This window comes from Protopterus annectens, chromosome 12.part0, assembly GCF_019279795.1.
Source record: "Protopterus annectens isolate FY-2018-M chromosome 12.part0, PAN1.0, whole genome shotgun sequence".
In the NCBI taxonomy this organism is placed as follows: domain Eukaryota; kingdom Metazoa; phylum Chordata; order Ceratodontiformes; family Protopteridae; genus Protopterus; species Protopterus annectens.
In genome coordinates, this window is record NC_056746.1 from 897,471,654 (window position 1) to 897,489,148 (window position 17,495).

Sequence of the window (17,495 nt, forward strand, 5' to 3'; positions counted from 1 at the left end):
GGGGGACTAGTTCTGATTTCTTTTTGTTGATAGTGCAAGCCCAGGGAGGTCAGTAGGTCCTGTACAAAAGTCAGGTGCTGTAAAAGCTTTTCCTGACTGCCTGCCTGAATCAGGCAATCATTTAATTATGGGTAAATTTGAATATTTGTCTGCAAAAAGCAATGGCAGGAGGCAGGCATTTTGTGAAGACTGAGCAGTGGATAAACCAAAGGGAAGCACAGAGAACTGAAAGTGCATAGATCCTGCCCTGAAACGTAGGTATTTCCTGCATGATTCGCTGCTTGACAAGTGTAGGTAAGCCTCTTTTAGGCCTGGGGTGGCTAACCAAGCATCCTTGGAAAGCATTGGTAGAAGCTGCTGGAGGGCAAGCATTTTGAATTTTGGTATCAATAGAAAGGTGTTCAGAATGGATAGATAGAGGATGGGGCACTATGTGCCCTCTTTTCTGGGTACCAGGAAGAGTTTGGAGTAGAAACCTTGGCCCATCTGTTCTGCAGACACATGCTGTATTGCCCCCTTGGAAAGCAGGGAAAGGACTTGCTTTTTGGCCTCTGCCCACTGGTTTGGAGGAAGATCTGGAAACCCTTTTGGGGTTGGCGAAGTGTGGAAATAAAATTTGTATCCCTGGGACACTACGTTGAGGGAGTGTTTTCATCCTAGGGCCACAAGCAGGTGGGCAGAGGTAAGGGGTGGAGCTGTAAAGTCATTGCGAGTTCACTACCATAAGGGTGTGGCTTTGCACTCCCAGGTTTTGAAGAGGAGGAACTCCATTGCTTAGTTCTCTGCATTCCCTGGGGCTGCTGTTTAGTGGGGGGGGGGTCTACTTCACCTGGGTCTGGGCTCAGCTGGCCTGGAGGAGGCAGGGAAGGACCAGTGCTTGGAGGGGCAATGCCTACTGAACCTCAGAGGCTGGACCTGTAAGACGTCTGTCTGCACAGATTTAGCTTTTTCTTCCATTTTTTTTTTTAAGACATCTTCTGCCTTGGTGCCAAATGCGTTGTCTTTGTTCAATGGTGCATCCAATAATTTGGATTTGACATGGTCTGGCAAGGTCTGTTCCTTAAGCCAAGCATACCTTCTAAGGACAGAAACAGTGACTGCTGCCCTGCAAGATGCTTGCTGGGCATCAAAGACACACTGCAAGGTGTGCTTAGTTACTTGACTTGTAGAATGCATTAGCTCTTGTAATTATTTTCTACACAAGCAGGAAAGGAAGATATTTTTTGTTTGAGGAGTTCCATGGTATGCTGCTGCTATTTCAGCATGTGGAACTGAATTTAATGTTCGAATAGCAAGAGTAGCAGAAGTGTATACTTTTTTACCCAATCTGTCTAAAGCTAGAGAATTCCTGCCTGAGGGGGTGGGATTATTAGCTGAAGGTGCTTTAATCCCTTTAGGTTCTTGAGAGATGCCCCCCGGGTCAGCAGTAATATTTGGAAAAGAAATTTGTGAAGTCAGGGACTCTAATACTGGTCAGGTTTTCCTGGGAGCAGGAGGAAGGGTGTCAGGAGTCAAACTGGATTCCATAAAAACATCATCCAGGACAGGAGGAATAGCCAAAGGTCTGTGCTGTGATAAAATTAAGAATTCCCAGTCTCCCTTTTTTGACTGAGGATAGTCTTGATATTCCCATTGGAAATGCTCCCTTAATGTTTGAAGGGTTCCCCAAATGAAAAATCCTTGAGTGGAGAGGCAGAAGGAATGGATTCCTCTGCATCAGAATCCTCATAAGCAGAGGGGGTTGCATGCCTTCATATTCAGATGCATCAGAGTCATCAGACTCCTGTTCAGATAAATCTACTGGGGACAAGTCTCTTTCTTTTGGAAGGGGTAGCCTGGCTTCCTCTAATAAGCATAAGGTCTTCCACCATTGCATTTGAGATTGAGGCAAGGAAGCAGGTGCCTGAGCCTGGGTCGTTTTTGTGGGTGTGGTTCATACCCTGGGCCTTAAAAACTCTGTAGTTTTAGAAAGAACGGAAGATGCGAAAGTAGTCAGTGTCAAGTATCGGTAGTGCGAAGTACTTCCTCGGAAGTGGGTGCCTGTTCATCGGCTCTGGACCCATCCAAGGTAGAGACATCCGCAGGATCCGTAGTCGAACAGTCTTGCTGCATATTGCACTCTGAAAGGGTTTCAGTGGCGGCCTGCGAAACCACAGAAGCAGGCATCAGGGGCTGTGAAAGTGCCTCTTTGAAGATTGGAGAACTGACTACTAGCTTAGTGGAAGCTAAGTCGGCAGTTTCAGACTTGTTTGATCTGTCTGTCTTTATCCTTACTTTTTTTTGGAAGACCGGTAGTTGGATGGCTTACCGAAGCCATATCAGAATTCGAGGTCTGAGAGCGAAAATATCTAGCTACAATAAGGGCCTGACTATGTATAGTTCTGGTACTGAACAAAGCACAAAAGCAACAGTGGGGGACACTGTGGTCTGGGCCTAAACAGGTGACGCAGTAAGAGTGGAAATCTGTGTGTGGTATTTGCTTTCCACAATCGAGACAACTGTTAACTTTTTCTGACATCAGTTAGAGCAAGAAAAAAGGATCCCCAATGGGGTACTCAGCCTTACAAGGCTTCAACTTCAATTCAGAAACGAAAACTCAGGTAGTGGCCAAACGACACTCGTGTGACCTGCTTCTGCTTCGGGCTCCTCGGCAAGAAAGACTGATGTAATGGTGTCGACTGCCTAATTTTATACCACTGACAACCTGACGTCAGTCCTGGATCGACAGCAACCGATGCAGAAATACTAAGCCTCTGGTATTGGGGCCGACTGAGGGCTACCCCTGGCAGGAGAACCCAAATGTGAGAACTGCAACAGTGAAACACGAAGAACACCTGCCTGCTCATTGTTCTGATGTGATGTAAGCAGGTATACATCTGGTAACTTCATCTTCTGATCAAGTCTACAAATCTGTCTGGATTCAGGCTGCTAGATTGTGATACACTTCCCTGTGGTACATTTGGATGGGGGCATATGGCTGAAGTATTCCACAGCAGAGGTATTTTTGCCAGCAGTGAATTTAACAGCCAAGTAATGCAGAGTGCCATGGTTACAACTTCAATAACCAAGGGAATGGGGGGGGCATGGAAAGTAGTGAGTGTTGGGCTTAGTTTACATTACATGCTTATGTAACTACATGTAGAAGTGTGCAACATGAAAAATTCTGCATGCTGTTGTATTCACTCTGCTTTATACATGTATTTTAGGCAAAGTTTCCTAAACACTGCAAATGAGATGAACTGTCTACACAGTAATAAAGGCACTGTACACTGCATTATGACTAAAACTTCCACTGGGCAGTCTGTTGCAGACACTTGCCATGCAGCCTCTAGGTGTCTTGGGAGGCAATGGAAATATTTCTCACATGTTCATTTGATTACTGAAGCCAAGGGCATGGTGCTGCATGTTTCTCTTTACTTGGAGTGAATATGCAAGAGTCCTATACCTCTGCCCCTGAATTTCACTTCAGCAATGTGTCCCCAACCAAATTTACTTCTAAGTGTCTCGCCACTTAGACTGAACCCAGTATGTCCTTGCGCAGCATCCATTCATGAAGACTTGACAATGATCTCAGCCTGTCTGCTGCCACATTCTGTACTAAAGAAACACAGCCAGAGAAACATCTGTGGCTATAACCCCAAGCCTGTTTAGCCATCTTCCTAACCAAGGAGTTTCTCACCTTGTATATAGACATCACGACTGTTAAAAGTCTTCACCTGCAAATAACTGTCATTTCCCCTGATTTGTATATTTTCTCTCATCCCCTCTAGTCCTTTTGCACCCAGAGTTCCCCCCATATGAGCTCCCCATGTTAAGCCACGGGAGTCTGTACCAAGAGTTACTGAGCCTGAAGGGCATCCCTTCTGTGCGATGAACACTGCTGGGTCCACCAAAAGAAGTTTTTCTACACAGAAGTAAGGAATCCTTTGCTGCCAAATGGTGAATGTGGGGACACAGTCTCTCAAGAACCAGTGGAATGTCCTCAAGTGCAAGTACATAAAGGGACCATCAAAATGCATGTGGCCATCTACTGTCAGACTTTCTGGACTGTGAATGTCACTATCAACGTGGTCCTTCAACTCTTCCACCATCTTCCGGGTGAGGAACACACCACCAAGAGGTATCCAAGTACTGGCTTAGGAAAGAGACAAAGGAAAACTGAGAGGACTTCTCCCTGCTGACAGTCTCAAGTCCCAGAAACAATGCAGGGTGAAATTCAAAGGTGTGTGAAACCTGTTTAGGACTCTTCTAGCATCAGGCAATCGATTAGGTAGGAGTAAACATGAATACTTTTTGTCCTGAAAAAGTAATCGCTTGAGCAAGACATTGTAAATCTTGCAGCATGGTGGTGAAGTCAAAGAGCAAGGCAGTGAATTATCTTTCCCCTGCTGTACATCTTGGGTACTTTTTGTGGGTTTTTTTTGGCAGAGAACTTGCAGCTATGTATGTTAAGTCTAGTTTCACCATGAAGTCCCCTTGTGGAATGAATGGTAGAAGTCCTTGAACTGTGAGCATCTTGAACTTGGGGATCTTTAAGAACTTATGTGCAAAAGATCCAGAATGGGCCCATAGGGCCCTTTTCTTTGAGAGTCTGGATTATAATCTAGCGCTGACCTTCCTTAGCGGAACATCTTCTACAGTTCCTGTGTCTAAAGTGTTACAGAACTTGTGGAATGAGCTCCAGATGTCATTGGGAACTAGAATTCCCCTGAACTTAGGGTTTTTTTTTCTCCTAGGACTTGAAGCCTGCTCCCATTCCTTAGGTTTAGAACCCATATATATTAAGCAAAAAAAAAATGTTTTTCTACAAAGACAAGCACACAATGTTTTGACTTTGTGAGGGGTGGGGGTGTCAGGTTTGACAGTAAGGAAGAGAGGGATGGGGTGCTCTAAGGGGAGAGGTCAGCCTGGCTTAGTCGTGGCTGATTCTTCTGCAGCTCTGGGGTACCCCAGACTTCTCCCTGGGCTCGTCTTCCAGACCTTTTACATTTTCCCTTTACCAGATTTGGTGGACTCTGGACTGCTCTGGAAGGCCAGATCCTGGCAGGTAAGCTTTTGGTACACCTAGTGTATCAAGGGCACTGCTCTCAGTCATTTGAGAAATGGTTCCTAGTAACAGCAGAGACTGCACCCTTGCTAACATTCAGTAACACCACTGCTGGATCAGCCAAAAGACTTCTATAGGTACTAGAGTGTCCTTCACCCTATAAAAACAGTCATGCTTAAGAGGAGGAAAGAAATCAGGCTCCAGTGATTCATTTTGAAACGAGTCTTCCAGGACTTTTTTTTTTAAAGGGGAGCTGGACTCCAAATGTTTTTCTATCTCAGGCTTCTTGCACAACAAAAGACATACAACTTTTAGCCAGCTGGAATAGTTAATCAGAAGCAGCCTAGAGCAGCAACCTATGTTGCACCTGTTAAATGTTTTGTGCCTCTCATGATCAGAAACTGTAGCTCAAGGCCTCAGATCATGGTCAAGGATTTGAGATTTCAATGTGGTTACTGGTAACTTCCTCAAAAATCCTTCAGCCTTCCCCTTCAAAAATCACCAAGCACATTCCTGCTGCTGAGTCTTTGGCTGCTGTAACAGCCTTAGATACATCAGTCTCAGTACTCACCAGAAACTGAAGGTGCTGGCACTTGCAAACAGGTACCAAAGGTTAAAAGATGATTCATGATGCAAACATTGATGTTGCTCTCAATTTCTCTATGCTACACTCGCTGCTATTGTTCTGGGAAGAGATTCCCTTCCATATTCACATAACAGCTTCTCAATGAACCCTCTCACTTCTGGAACAGAGGCGAAGGCCTCTCCTCCTCAACCTCTAACAGTTTCTCAGTGCCCCCCCCTCATCCCCTACTATAGCAACAGCTCAATGTGCCCATTCTCATCTGCAGAACAGGAGCTCAGTGTGGACCTGTACATCACCTAGAGCAACAGCTCACTGCATACTCTTGTCCCTTCCTCACTGAAGGAACAGCAGCTCAATGTGCCCTTCACTCCTTTGAATAGCAATTGTGTTTCTTTCATCTCACTAAAACAGCAGCTTTGTGTAATCTACCTCCCCCACTTTAAGAGCAGATAAGAATGCCTTTCCTCATCTGCAGCTCAGTACACTAATTTCCTCAAAATCTGGAATGGTAGCTCAGTTACCTTATCCCATAGAATCATCTCACTGTACCCTGCATCTCCAGACTGTCAGCTTAGTGAGCCCTTACAATTTACAATCAGACAGCTCCATGCACTTCTCCACTCATCACAGCAACTTACAATCTTATCAGCAGCTGTACTTGTTATTGTATTTGCGCCTCTCTCAAGGTACGCCTGCAGCAGTCGCACAAGTGGAGGGATGTTTCCAGTCCTTTCCCATAAAACTGGCTGCAGAAGGTGAGGAAACAGGGACATATACGATAATGGAATGTCACTCGTGTGCATTTCCAAGAGGAGCGACATTACTTGAAACACATAAGGAATGAATTCTGAAACAAAAAAAAATTAGAAATGTGAGCGGACCTGAAGATTATTTGTACTACACACCTGCCACTCTAGCAACACTAAGCAATTTTATTGACTAACTGATAAATACTATTAAGCCAGGGCGGCAAAGATCCAGGACTACAATGCTCCATGAAGAGATACACCATGTAAAAATATGCAGAAAACATGCACGTTATCCACTGCCTGTAAAATCAAAAGTCAGAGAGTATGGTGACCATGTGCTATTAAATTTATAAACTTAACTTATGTAAACCAAGCAATACACACAGCAATAACTTGCTGGAACTTTAAATGTAAAGATAAGCTCTTACTAAAACTGCCCCAGTGTGACAAGCTGACAACTAAATAACTTGGAACATTTATTCACACAAGTTACACAGAAAACTATGAAAATTCACTACATTCATTTAATTTGTTTCCTGGGGTAGTACAGAAATCACAACTGATTTTGCTGGTACAGGCCAAGTGAAAATTAAAAAAAAAAAGGGGGGGGTGCAAAACAGAGAGGCATATCAAAAACAGAAGACTACACAATCAAAATGTTCAGTAACAATTAATAGATGTAGCAGAGATAAGTACATTTTCCATTGTTTTATTTCAAGTTTACATCATGGGGGAAATGCCATGGGATAATAAGAGTCGGGAGGGAAGAGGAAGTGGATTTAAAAGCTGTTAATAGTTAAGATGCAATGATGCAAGATTTGGTGATGTGGCCTGCTGTGTGGCAACTTATGAAGGTTGGGAAAGAGGACTTTAGTTCCTTTTGGCTGGGTGGAGGGATTTCCATAGTTTAGCAACAAGGATGGAGAAAGAGTGGTGTAGTGCAGCTTGGTTTGTGGGGGCTGGATTGGGATGTTTTGGAGAGAGTTTGGAGATTGTAGGCATGCCTGGTATACAGTTTGGCAGCTAGTGGTAGGAATGAGTTAGGCTGGAGAAGTCTGAAGACAGCCTAGTATCAGGTCTACTCTGTACTGTACTGGGACCAAATTAGCTTCGGGGGTGAGGCAGTAGTGCTCAAGAGGATTACTTCGTGATGAGGCAATGTTTGGTTTTTGATTGTCTATAGTGTGGAGGAGTTTTTCCTTAGAAGCTGTAGCTGTTATGAGTAGCCCTTATGCAAGTTTAATAAGAACTCCTTTGCCTATACCTGGATAACTTGCATGTTTTCTGCATATTTTAACATGGTGTACCTCTTTATAGGTTGCTGTTCTGGCTATGCAGGACAGTTAGGGTAAGATTTTCATATCCCAGAGAAGTTAAGTTTCCCTTGATTTCTCAACATGGGGATGAAGTTAGTAACTGGTTCAGCCACAAACCAAATGTATGCGAATGACTTGGTTGTTTTTACTATGCCACAAAGGTTAGTGATTTTTTAAGTTTTCAAGTACTGCCAAACATGCTTTTTGCTTTCAGTGGGTTACACAAGTTTGTGGTTCAAGAGCCAGAAATTGGAGTTATGGTATTTTTACATTTGTGTTTCGATTGCACAGTGGTTGTGGCTGGACCTAGAGTACCACATCAGCATGGAGGATAAGTTGCAGAGTAGGAAGTTTATGAAGTGGCTTAAGGAAAATAAACAGGAGCTAGGATAGAACCTCATGGTAATTCTCAATGAAAAAGAGGTGCAGGCTGAGAGAAGCAAGAAAGTACAGTTGTATACACTTACCATAAATGTAGATGTTAGAGTGTATTCACTGTTGCAGTCATCATATTTGGGTTATCCCTGCCAGGGAAGCCCTCAGCCGGCCTGAATACCATAGACCTAGTATTTCTGCATCGGTTGCTGTCGCTTGAGGACTGATGTCAGGTCATCAGTAGTATAACGTAAGGCAGCCGCTGCCATTACATCAGTTTTTCTTGCCCTAACCTGTCAGGAGTCCCCAAAGTAGGAGGCCAGGTTCTGGTGGAAGAACCCCACCAGTGGAAAATACCAATATGTCCCTTGTAAGGAAAGAACAACAAGGAAGAATGGTAATAAAAGGAGAGAGAATAAAGTGGGAGGGAGGGAAACCAGGACTGCAACACTGAATACACTCAAGCATCTACATTTATGCTAAGTGTACACAACTGTACTATGTTCGTGTTTCACTGTTGCAGTAATCACATTTGGGTAGATTCTAAAAGCTGAGAAAATGGGTGGAGGCAGTCAAGGAAACTGGGGGCTGGCTAGCATGCCATGCAAGACTGCAGAGGCACACCCTGCCCTGAATATGGAGAAGAGGCAGGTGGTAAAGCTTGGTAGAAGCGTGTGAACAGATGTCCAGGTGGCAGCCTCCAATATGTCCCTGGTGGGGACTCCTCTGAGGAAATCTACAGAGGTGGAGGCTGCTCTAGTGGAGTGTGTCCTAACCCCCTTGGGGGGAGACTTTCCATGCGGTTTGTAGCAGAAATGGATGCAGTGTGCTATTCATTTCGAAATGGTTTGCTTGGAGATGGCTTTGCCTTCTGTCCCTGTAGCAAAGCTAACCAGCAATTGATCAGACATTCTGAAGGATTTAGTCCTGTCCAGATAGGAGCTGTGAACAACTAGTGTGTGAAGAAGCCTTTCCCCTTTGTTCTGGGTATTAGGAAAGAAGGTGGGTAAATGAATGGATTGGTTGAGAGCCACACTAGACACCACCTTGGGCATGAGGGATGGGCTAGTTCTGAGGGATACCATGTCTGCATGGAAGATGATTAAGGGTTCCACAGCTTTGAGTGCTTGCAGCTCAAAGACTTTTCTGGCTGAAGTGATGGCCAAAAGGAATGCTGTCTTCCATGACAGAAATTTAGCTCTGCAGCCGAAGCTGGTTTGAAAGGGAGCAGGGTGGGCTTTTCCAAGACTAAGTTAAGGTCCCAAGCTGGTGTTGGTGCCCTTCTGGGGGCCTCAAGTTACTAGCCCCCTCTGAGGAACTGTTTGATCAAAGGGTGTGAGAAAAGGGGCTGCTCAATGGGAAAATGATCAGAAATAGAGGCATGAATTTAGGAGAGAGAGACCACTATGTAATAGGTCAGCTAAGTAATCCAGGATGAGAGGGATGGAGGGCTGTGCTCCCTTAGCCTGGATCCAGGTGCAGAAACTTTTCCATTTATCTGCATAAGACTTTCTGGTGCTAGGATGTCTGGCCTCATGGATAACATCCAGAACCGGTTTACTAAGGATGGCAGAGTGGCTCGGTAGGGAATAAGCCAAGCTGCCAAACTGAGTGTTTGCAATTGCGGATGCATGAATTCCCCTTCCCTCTGGGTTAGGAGGTTGGGAATCTGAGGAAGATGCCATGGAGGCAGCGGGGACAGGCTGCACAGCAAGGGGTACCAGGGTTGTTGGGGCCAGTCTGGCGCTACAAGAATGGTCCTCGTTTTTTCCTCCCCTATTTTGCTCAGTACCTTAGGAATGAGAGGTAGGGGAGGAAAGGCATAGACAGATAGACGGACCCAGGGGAAGGACAGGGCAAACACTTTCCAAGCCATGTAGTGATGCTCCCTGGTACAGAATTTGCTGAGCTGATGGTTGATGTGGGAGGCAAAGAGGTCGACCTTCGGGATGCCCCATTTCTGAGTTATTAGGGTGAAGGTACTTCTGTTGAGTTGCCACTTGTGTGGGTCCAGAAGGTTTCTGCTCAATTGGTCTGCCAGAAAGTCGAGAAAGCCTGGTAGGAATTGTGCTAACATGTGTAGTTGCATGAAAGAGGCTGTGAGCCAAAGGGTCATGGCCAGCCTGCATAGAGGGTAGGAGCAAGTCCCTCCCTGCTTGATGTACCACATCACAGTGGTGTTTGTCAGTTTTGATCAGGAGAACCTTTGGAGAGAGAAGGAGTTTGAAAGCTATCAAGGCGTGCTGCACAGCTATCATCTTTTTGATTGATGCGCACAGGGATTTGATGTGGGCTCTGTTTTCCCTGTATGCACCTGCCGTCCAGGTGTGCACCCCAAGCACAGCCTGATGAGTCTGTGGTGAGGGTCTGGGCAGCGGGGGGTGGGGAGAAGGGCAGTCCCTTGTTGAAGGAGGATGATGTTGCCCAAAGAAACTCCTTTCTGAGGCAAGGAATTATAGGTAGAAGAGTTTCCAGGTCTTGAGAGTGTTGACAGCAAAGGCTCTATTTACCACTGAAGTTTCCTTATATGCAATATGGCATATGTACTGAGTAGAATGCAAGATGCCATGAACCCCAGAGCTTGCAGTATCTTCCTTGCAGATACCTGGGGCCTGGTGGCTAGTTGAGAGAAGTATGCTGTCAGGAAAATTTGTTTCTCTGGTGTAAGGTATGCTTTCTGGAATGCTGTATCCAGACTTGCTCCCAGGAAGACCATCTTTGGGTGGGACTTCTTGGATGACGCTTGCTAAGCTTTTGAAATTGAATGGCTGCGTGTTCCCATTGACTGGGTGAGACGTCTAGAATGTTTTTGATTATGGGAAGGGACTGGGGAAAAAGGGATAAGATAGCCCCCTGGATATGATGTTCTGCACCCATTTGTAATTTATTCTTAGCCAGGTGCGTAGGTGCTGAGACTGTCACAGCCTCAGATTGCCTCCGGGGCAAAGCAGTCAGGCCACCCTTCAGGAGTGATGGAATGGTTTACCAAAGAAAGATTCTCTGGAGCCCTGGTTTTGTGGACCCCCTCTGTCACGAGGGCAACATCTTCAATTATTGTTCCTCCCTCTGCCTCTGGGGGAACTCTCACCAAGTGTGTCCTGGAAAGAACCCTGTGATTTTCTGAACCACATCTTTCCCCTGTCCCTGTGACCCTTAGAGTAGGGTCGTTGAAGCATGAAAAAACTTATGCCCATGGCATACAGGGTCTTACCTTCCTGTTCACATCTGGTCAGCGTCTTTCACTTTAGGCCCAAAAAAGGGATGAACCATCAAAAGGGGCATTTAGAAAGTGCAGATCAGTGTAAAGTGTGTGTGCTATATCTTTACGCAGCATGCGAGACTACACGTGCATGCATAAATTCCAGACACGTGCAGCCAGAGTGAGCATGCACGGTCAGTTTGTATACAAGTTACTTAAGTTATAAGTAAGCCTCTGTGTTTGTAAAAAAAAAAAAATAAAGCTGCTTGAACAGAACCCACGAAGAATGGTTTGTGTGCTAACATGAAAGTGACATGGTGTCGGAACCAGAATCAAATTCAGAAGAATATTCAGAGCCATCAGATGCAAAGATAGTGAAGGTAAACAGAGAAAAGAGCACAAACATAACCAGAAAGTATAAAAGGTAATAAGTAACATGATTAATACACTATGCGAAAGACAAAAAAGGGGCATTCCAAGATCACAAACTGCATCAGGCAAACTACTAAAACTTTAAAGAAAATGTTTTAGAGTATTTGATGAAACGTAACTGTAAAGCAAAAAAACGAGTGTGCTTAAGGCAAAGTTTGGCATGTCTAGAGTAAGAAAAGCAAGTACACTGGGCATGAAAAATGGCTTCAACAAGCAAAACTAATACAATACAAAAAGGACCCATTAGGCGAAAAATAAAGCAAGGTGACAGTTTTGACAAAGTGCTGTGTTTGGGCATAACTTCGAATTTGTATTGTATATCAAGGGCGTAAAGAAAAGTTGTGTAAAATCTAACCATAACTATAGATATCCTCCTCTTCCATGTTGCAGTATTAATCACATATGGGGCTTCTCTTGCTACTCGAATGTCTGTCCAGTATACAAAAGCTTTCAGTCACTCTATGGTGCGTGGGATGTCTGACGTGGCTAAAGTGGGCCATAAGTGACGTCTGAACGCACCAGCCCTCAGAACTGCAAGCACCAGTAGGAACCAGTCCTAGCAAGGGTAATGCCAGCCCTGTGCCATCCAGAAAGGGAAATACTGTACAACAGGAGGAGTAGGTGGGTGGGAAGAATACTGCAACATGGAAGAGAAGGACATATATGATAAGATTTTACACATCCTTTCTGCATTTTTCTATTCCCATGTTTCAGTATTCAGCACATATGCAAGTGCCAAAGCTCACTGAGGAAATGGGTGGTAATCTAGAGGCAGTCTCCAGGATTCCATGAAGTACAGCTCTGGCAAAGACCGCCCTGGCTCTGGAAATATGGTCTAACCTGTGGTGTTTGGTGTAAGTGTGCACCAATGACCAAGTGGCTGCTTTAAGAATGGTAGAGGTGTCCAAACCTCTGAAGGCTCTTGAGGAGGCCATAGCCCTGGTGGAGTGTGCTTTAACAGTACCTTTTAGTGATGTCACATGGAACTGTCAAGCAGAAAGAGATCGCTTTGAAAATCCAGGTTGAAATAGTTTGGTTACGGCCTTCCCTAGGGTCCTGGGATGGAAGGAGACAGAACTGATTTTGTGCAGGTAAAAATCTAAGTTGTTTGTGCACATCCAAGAAATGGAGTACTCTCACTATCCTGTGGGTTAGGGAAGAAGGTAGGAATGTGAATGGCTTGATTTAAGGATGGATCATTCACTACCTTGGGCATGAAGTAATCGTTGATTCTAAGAATAACCTTATCAGTGTGGAATACTAGGAAAGGTGGAATAGACATGAGGGCTTGTAGCTCTGAGACTCTTCTAGCTGAAGTCAAGGCCAGGAGTAACATCAATTTTCCATGTACAGAGGTTTTAGGGAAGCTTTGTCTGCTGGTTCAAACGGAGGAAGCGCACGTTTTTCCATAACAGTTGAGATCCCATAGGGGTGGTCTCAGGTGAAGGACCCCTTTAAGGAATAACTTGGCTGGCAGTCTGGACACCAGAGGGGAATCCAGAGGAAGGCAGGCTGAAATGGCATACAAATGGGCTTTAATGGAAGAGTAGGCCCAAACCTGTCTGCAATAGTTTACAAAGATAAGATGGAAATAGAGGGGTCTTGCTAGCAAGCAAGGTTTTCTGGCCTCCTGCAGGACAGTGAGCACATCCTCATTGTAAAGGTGTCTGAAGGGGATCAGAATCCTATCAGCCACAGGGGCAGATGCAGCGACTGCCACTGTGGGTGGATATCGGATCCCTTGTGCTGTGTGAGAAGGTCCAGACTGACCTTACGTACATGTGTTGATTGCCCTTGAATAGTTGTAGTAGGGTGAACCAACACAGTCTTAGCCAACAGGGAGTCACCAACAAGATTTTTGGTCCGTCCTGCTGAACAATGAGCAGGACCTTCTGTACAAGTGGGAAGGGGGGGGATGTATAGAGAAACTTCCCCTTTTAAGAAATTGAGAAGGCATCTATTGCCATTGCCTGAGGGTGTGGAAGCCTTGTGCAGAAGTAAGGAAGTTGCCTGTTGGAGGAGACAAACCAGTCTATTTGAGGTGTACCCCACAAGTGGGCCAGGTCCAGGAAAAAAATCCTGGTGTAGCATCCATTCATGGTCGTTTGTGATGGATCTGCTGATAGTCTGCCTGGGCATTCTGCAGTGAAGGAATGTAGACCACCTGCAGAGTAACTCCCTGGGAGGCGGCCAGTTGCCACACTAGGAGAGCTAGTTTGCAAAGTAAGATTTGCCCCCCCCCCCTCTCTCTGGCTGCTCTGGCCACAGTCCCTTGCACTTTCAGATGGCCCAGAGTTGCTCCCCAGCCCAAGTCTGAGGCATCTGTGTGCATGACCTGCTTGGGTTGGGGTGACTAGAGGGGAAGACCTGGGTTGAGGTTCACTTGCTTCAACCACCACTGGATTTCTAGTTTGAAGCAGGGCAGGAGGGAAACCCTGTACTCCAAGGGGTGTGAGTGCTGGGTCCAGATTGACCTTAGTTACCAATGCAACTTTCTCATATGGAGTCTTGCTAATGGTAACATTGGACTAGTGGCTGCCATGTAGCCCAGTAGCCTGAGGTACTGCCTTGCTGTCATTTCTGTTGTCTGAAGGATCATTAGTAGGTGTTGTCAAGCTTTCCACCTTTTGTTGGGGAAGGTAGGCTCTCATGTTTGTGCAAATCCTGCACCCCTGGAAGACTAGGTCTTAAGGTTCCAGGTGGGATTTTGGGAAGTTGATCTGAAATCCCAGGGAATGTCGTAGGGAAGTGGCAAAAAGTGTGTTGCTGGAGGGTCTCCTTGCAGTCTGCCTGTATAAGCAGGTCGTCCATATAGGGAAATATCTGGATTCCTTTTGTTCTGCAAGAGGCAGCAACTGGAACTAGACATCTGGTGAATACCCTGGGTGCAGTGGAGAACCCAAAGGGCAAGGCAGAGAATTGAAAGTGAGAAGGCCCCACGGAAAACCTCAGATATTTCCTGAAACTGCGTCTGATGGGGATGTTAAGATAGGTATCTTTTATACCTAAGATGACCATGAATCCTTGGGAGTGGGAAAAGTTGGTACGGTCAACATCCTGAAAGTAGGAATGCGAAGGAAAAGGTTGATTAGAGAGATCCAGGATTGGTCTCCAAAGACAGTATTTTCTTGGGACTAGGAAGATCCTAGAGTAGAAACCTCTCCCTTTTGCAACCAGTGTCACTGTTTCGATGGTGCCTTGGTCCAGCAGGGTTTGTTAGCACTGGCTGCATCAGGTGTAGCTGTTATTTTGGAGGTTGTGGTATACCCTTTCACTATGCAGGCATAAGCCAAGTCAAAGTACCAGTTTTGAATGATTGAAAGGACCCATTTGTCTGATGTGACAAATGTCCAAACAGGAAGTCAGTGAGAGAGATGAACTGACAGAGGAAGACAAGGAAGGGGGGGGGGATCAGAGATGACAGGTCGTCACAAATACTACCTCCCCTGTCTTGAAAGGGTGGCCTCTGTCTACAGGAGGGGAAGCTTTAGCAAGATGGGGTTGCTTCCTGGTTGATTTTCTAGACCTAGTGGGAACAGCAGGGCGAGAGCGCTTTCTAATAAACTGAGTTTTAGCAGGGTAGCTCCTTTGGAATTTTGGGATGGGGAGACTATCAGGTGTTTTAAGTCCTGCATCTCTTCCTCTTTTGCTGTAGTGACCTAAATCAGTCACTTTAGAACCAAAGCTGTGTTGTCCAGTGGGGCATCAATCAGCTTTGGCCTAAAAGTAATCTGGAATGGGCTGAAGACAGCCATGAGTTTCTCAAGGCAGATGTTGATGCAGCTGACCTAGATGAGGCTTCAGCAGCATCAGAACTGCACTTTATGGAGTGCCTGGTGACTTGGGAGGTAAGAGCCAGAAGTGAAGGCAATGAAGCCTTGGCAACCAAATCTGGTGCAACAGACAATTCCTTGGAGGCTTTCGCCAGGAAAGATCAGGCATATTTAGCCATGTGTGACTGGTAGTTTGTAGGTCCAAAGGCCAGAGCAGTGTAAATTTTCTTGCCCAGACTCTCCATGGTTTTGCTGTCTTTGGCAGCAGGGAGAATGGTGGTGGGCAATAGTTTATATGCCTTATATGTGGATATGGAAATTGTGGCAAGGTCTGCTGGAGGACACTTACAAGATACTTGGCTCTTTAAGGGACTTAATAAAATCTGGCAGGTCTGCGTGGAGCAGGGGGTTGTGAATCAGGGGGTTGTGAATCAGGGTTCAAGGATACTGAAGAGGAAGCATCCAGGAAGGCTGGCAGAATTGGAGGGGCAGCAGTAGGGGTTGGGGAGTCCATCTGAATGAGGTCATACCTCTTTTTTTTTTTTTTTTTTTTTTTTTTTGAGGCTCAGTCATTTGAGAGGATTTCCACTTAAAATGTTCTTGCATCTTGGCAATGGTTTCCCCAAAGGTCAAATCCTCAGCTGTGGAGTCCGGATCAATGGATTCTTCCTCTGGGGAGCCATACCCCAAGGGAGAAGGAAGCTGAGGTATAGCAGAGTGATTCCTCAGATGAAGAATAAGAAAAATCCTCTTCTTCCCTCATGGATGGGTTAGATGTTTGAGGCCTTGGACTCAGAGCAGGAGGATGCATCAAAGAAGTCAGTGTAGTGGAAAGCCATGAAGGCATTAAATAAACTTTCAGGAGAAGAGATGTGCTTCCTTTTTTCCTTTCTCTTGAGAGTCCTGGTAGGAGTCTGAAGGAAGGCCTGAAATCAGGTGACTAAGGAACTGGAGGGATCCTAAGGACCTATCGGAATCACTGGCTCAAAAGCCCCCCAACCCCACCCCATCTGAGACAGATGTCTTTAAAGCCTCAGACATGCCCTCAGCGCTGAATTGTGTGGCTTCTGTGGCGTTACCTGCTAAATCCAAAGCAGCGGAGCCCAGATCCTCTAACAGGCTGACATTGGCCACAGGCTGCAGGTATGACAGGAGGCGCAGCGGTAGAGGTAGGCCTGGTAGTCTTGGCCTTTTTTGGCAGTTCAGCAGGTACGTCAGTGGAACCCTCCATACCCAAGGCTGTCTGCTTTAGTCGTTGATTTTCTAGGTAGAGATTGAGTGCATGCAGACGGCTATGCAAGGTTTTGGGCACAAATGCCTGACAAATGGAGCAGGCCTTATACACGTGCGACCGATCTAAACAGAAGAGACACTGATCGTGGGCGTCCTTGTGGGGTATCTGATGGCTGCATTTACAATTGCCCTTTCTGGATGACACAAACAGGCATTAAATAAAATAAAATGACAAAGGTTCCCCAGCGGGGCACTTCATACCTCTCAACCATACCGAATTACTTGGCATTCACCAGTCTTGAGGTCCAAATACTGTGGTGCCACACGTTTCTGCGTGGCCCCCTTAATTCCCAAATTTCCCGGCTTTTTATTTTTTTTTTTGGCCTTTTTTTTTTTTGCCATTATCATGCGAGCGATGTCAGCTTCGTGACCAGCCTGCCAGAATTTGTCTGAGGACTGAATCTGTGTTTTGTTTTTGTTTGTATGACACGCATGTGACTCACTTCACGCACACTATACGAGTCAAGTCTTGCTGCAGCAGGTCTGCCTATCAAATCCAAACTGCAGGATCAACCAGATAGAAGCACATCGGTGTCGGCAGGTTGACTCAAAGTTCTTTCCATGGTTTGAAATTTCTATTTTCTAATTTCTACTGCTCTAGTAACAGCAGCAGCCATAGTCAAAGCTTGTTTTTGCTTGAACAGCTCTTTGGTATGGCAAGACTTGCGGCCTTTTAAGTCAAAGATGGCCAGTAGTGCACATTTAACATATTGAAAAAAGCATGA

General features: G+C 45.6%; 1 protein-coding gene across 1 annotated transcript in view; it reads right to left on the reverse strand.

The window, feature by feature from the left end:
- Positions 1–17,495, reverse strand: part of CSE1L (chromosome segregation 1 like) — a 1,337,268-nt gene that overhangs the window by 602,557 nt on the left and 717,216 nt on the right. Inside the window, exon 17 of the mRNA XM_044088970.1 lies at positions 6,272–6,480. Coding sequence (XP_043944905.1) covers positions 6,272–6,480 — 209 coding nt within the window. The remainder of the gene's footprint in view (positions 1–6,271; positions 6,481–17,495) is intronic.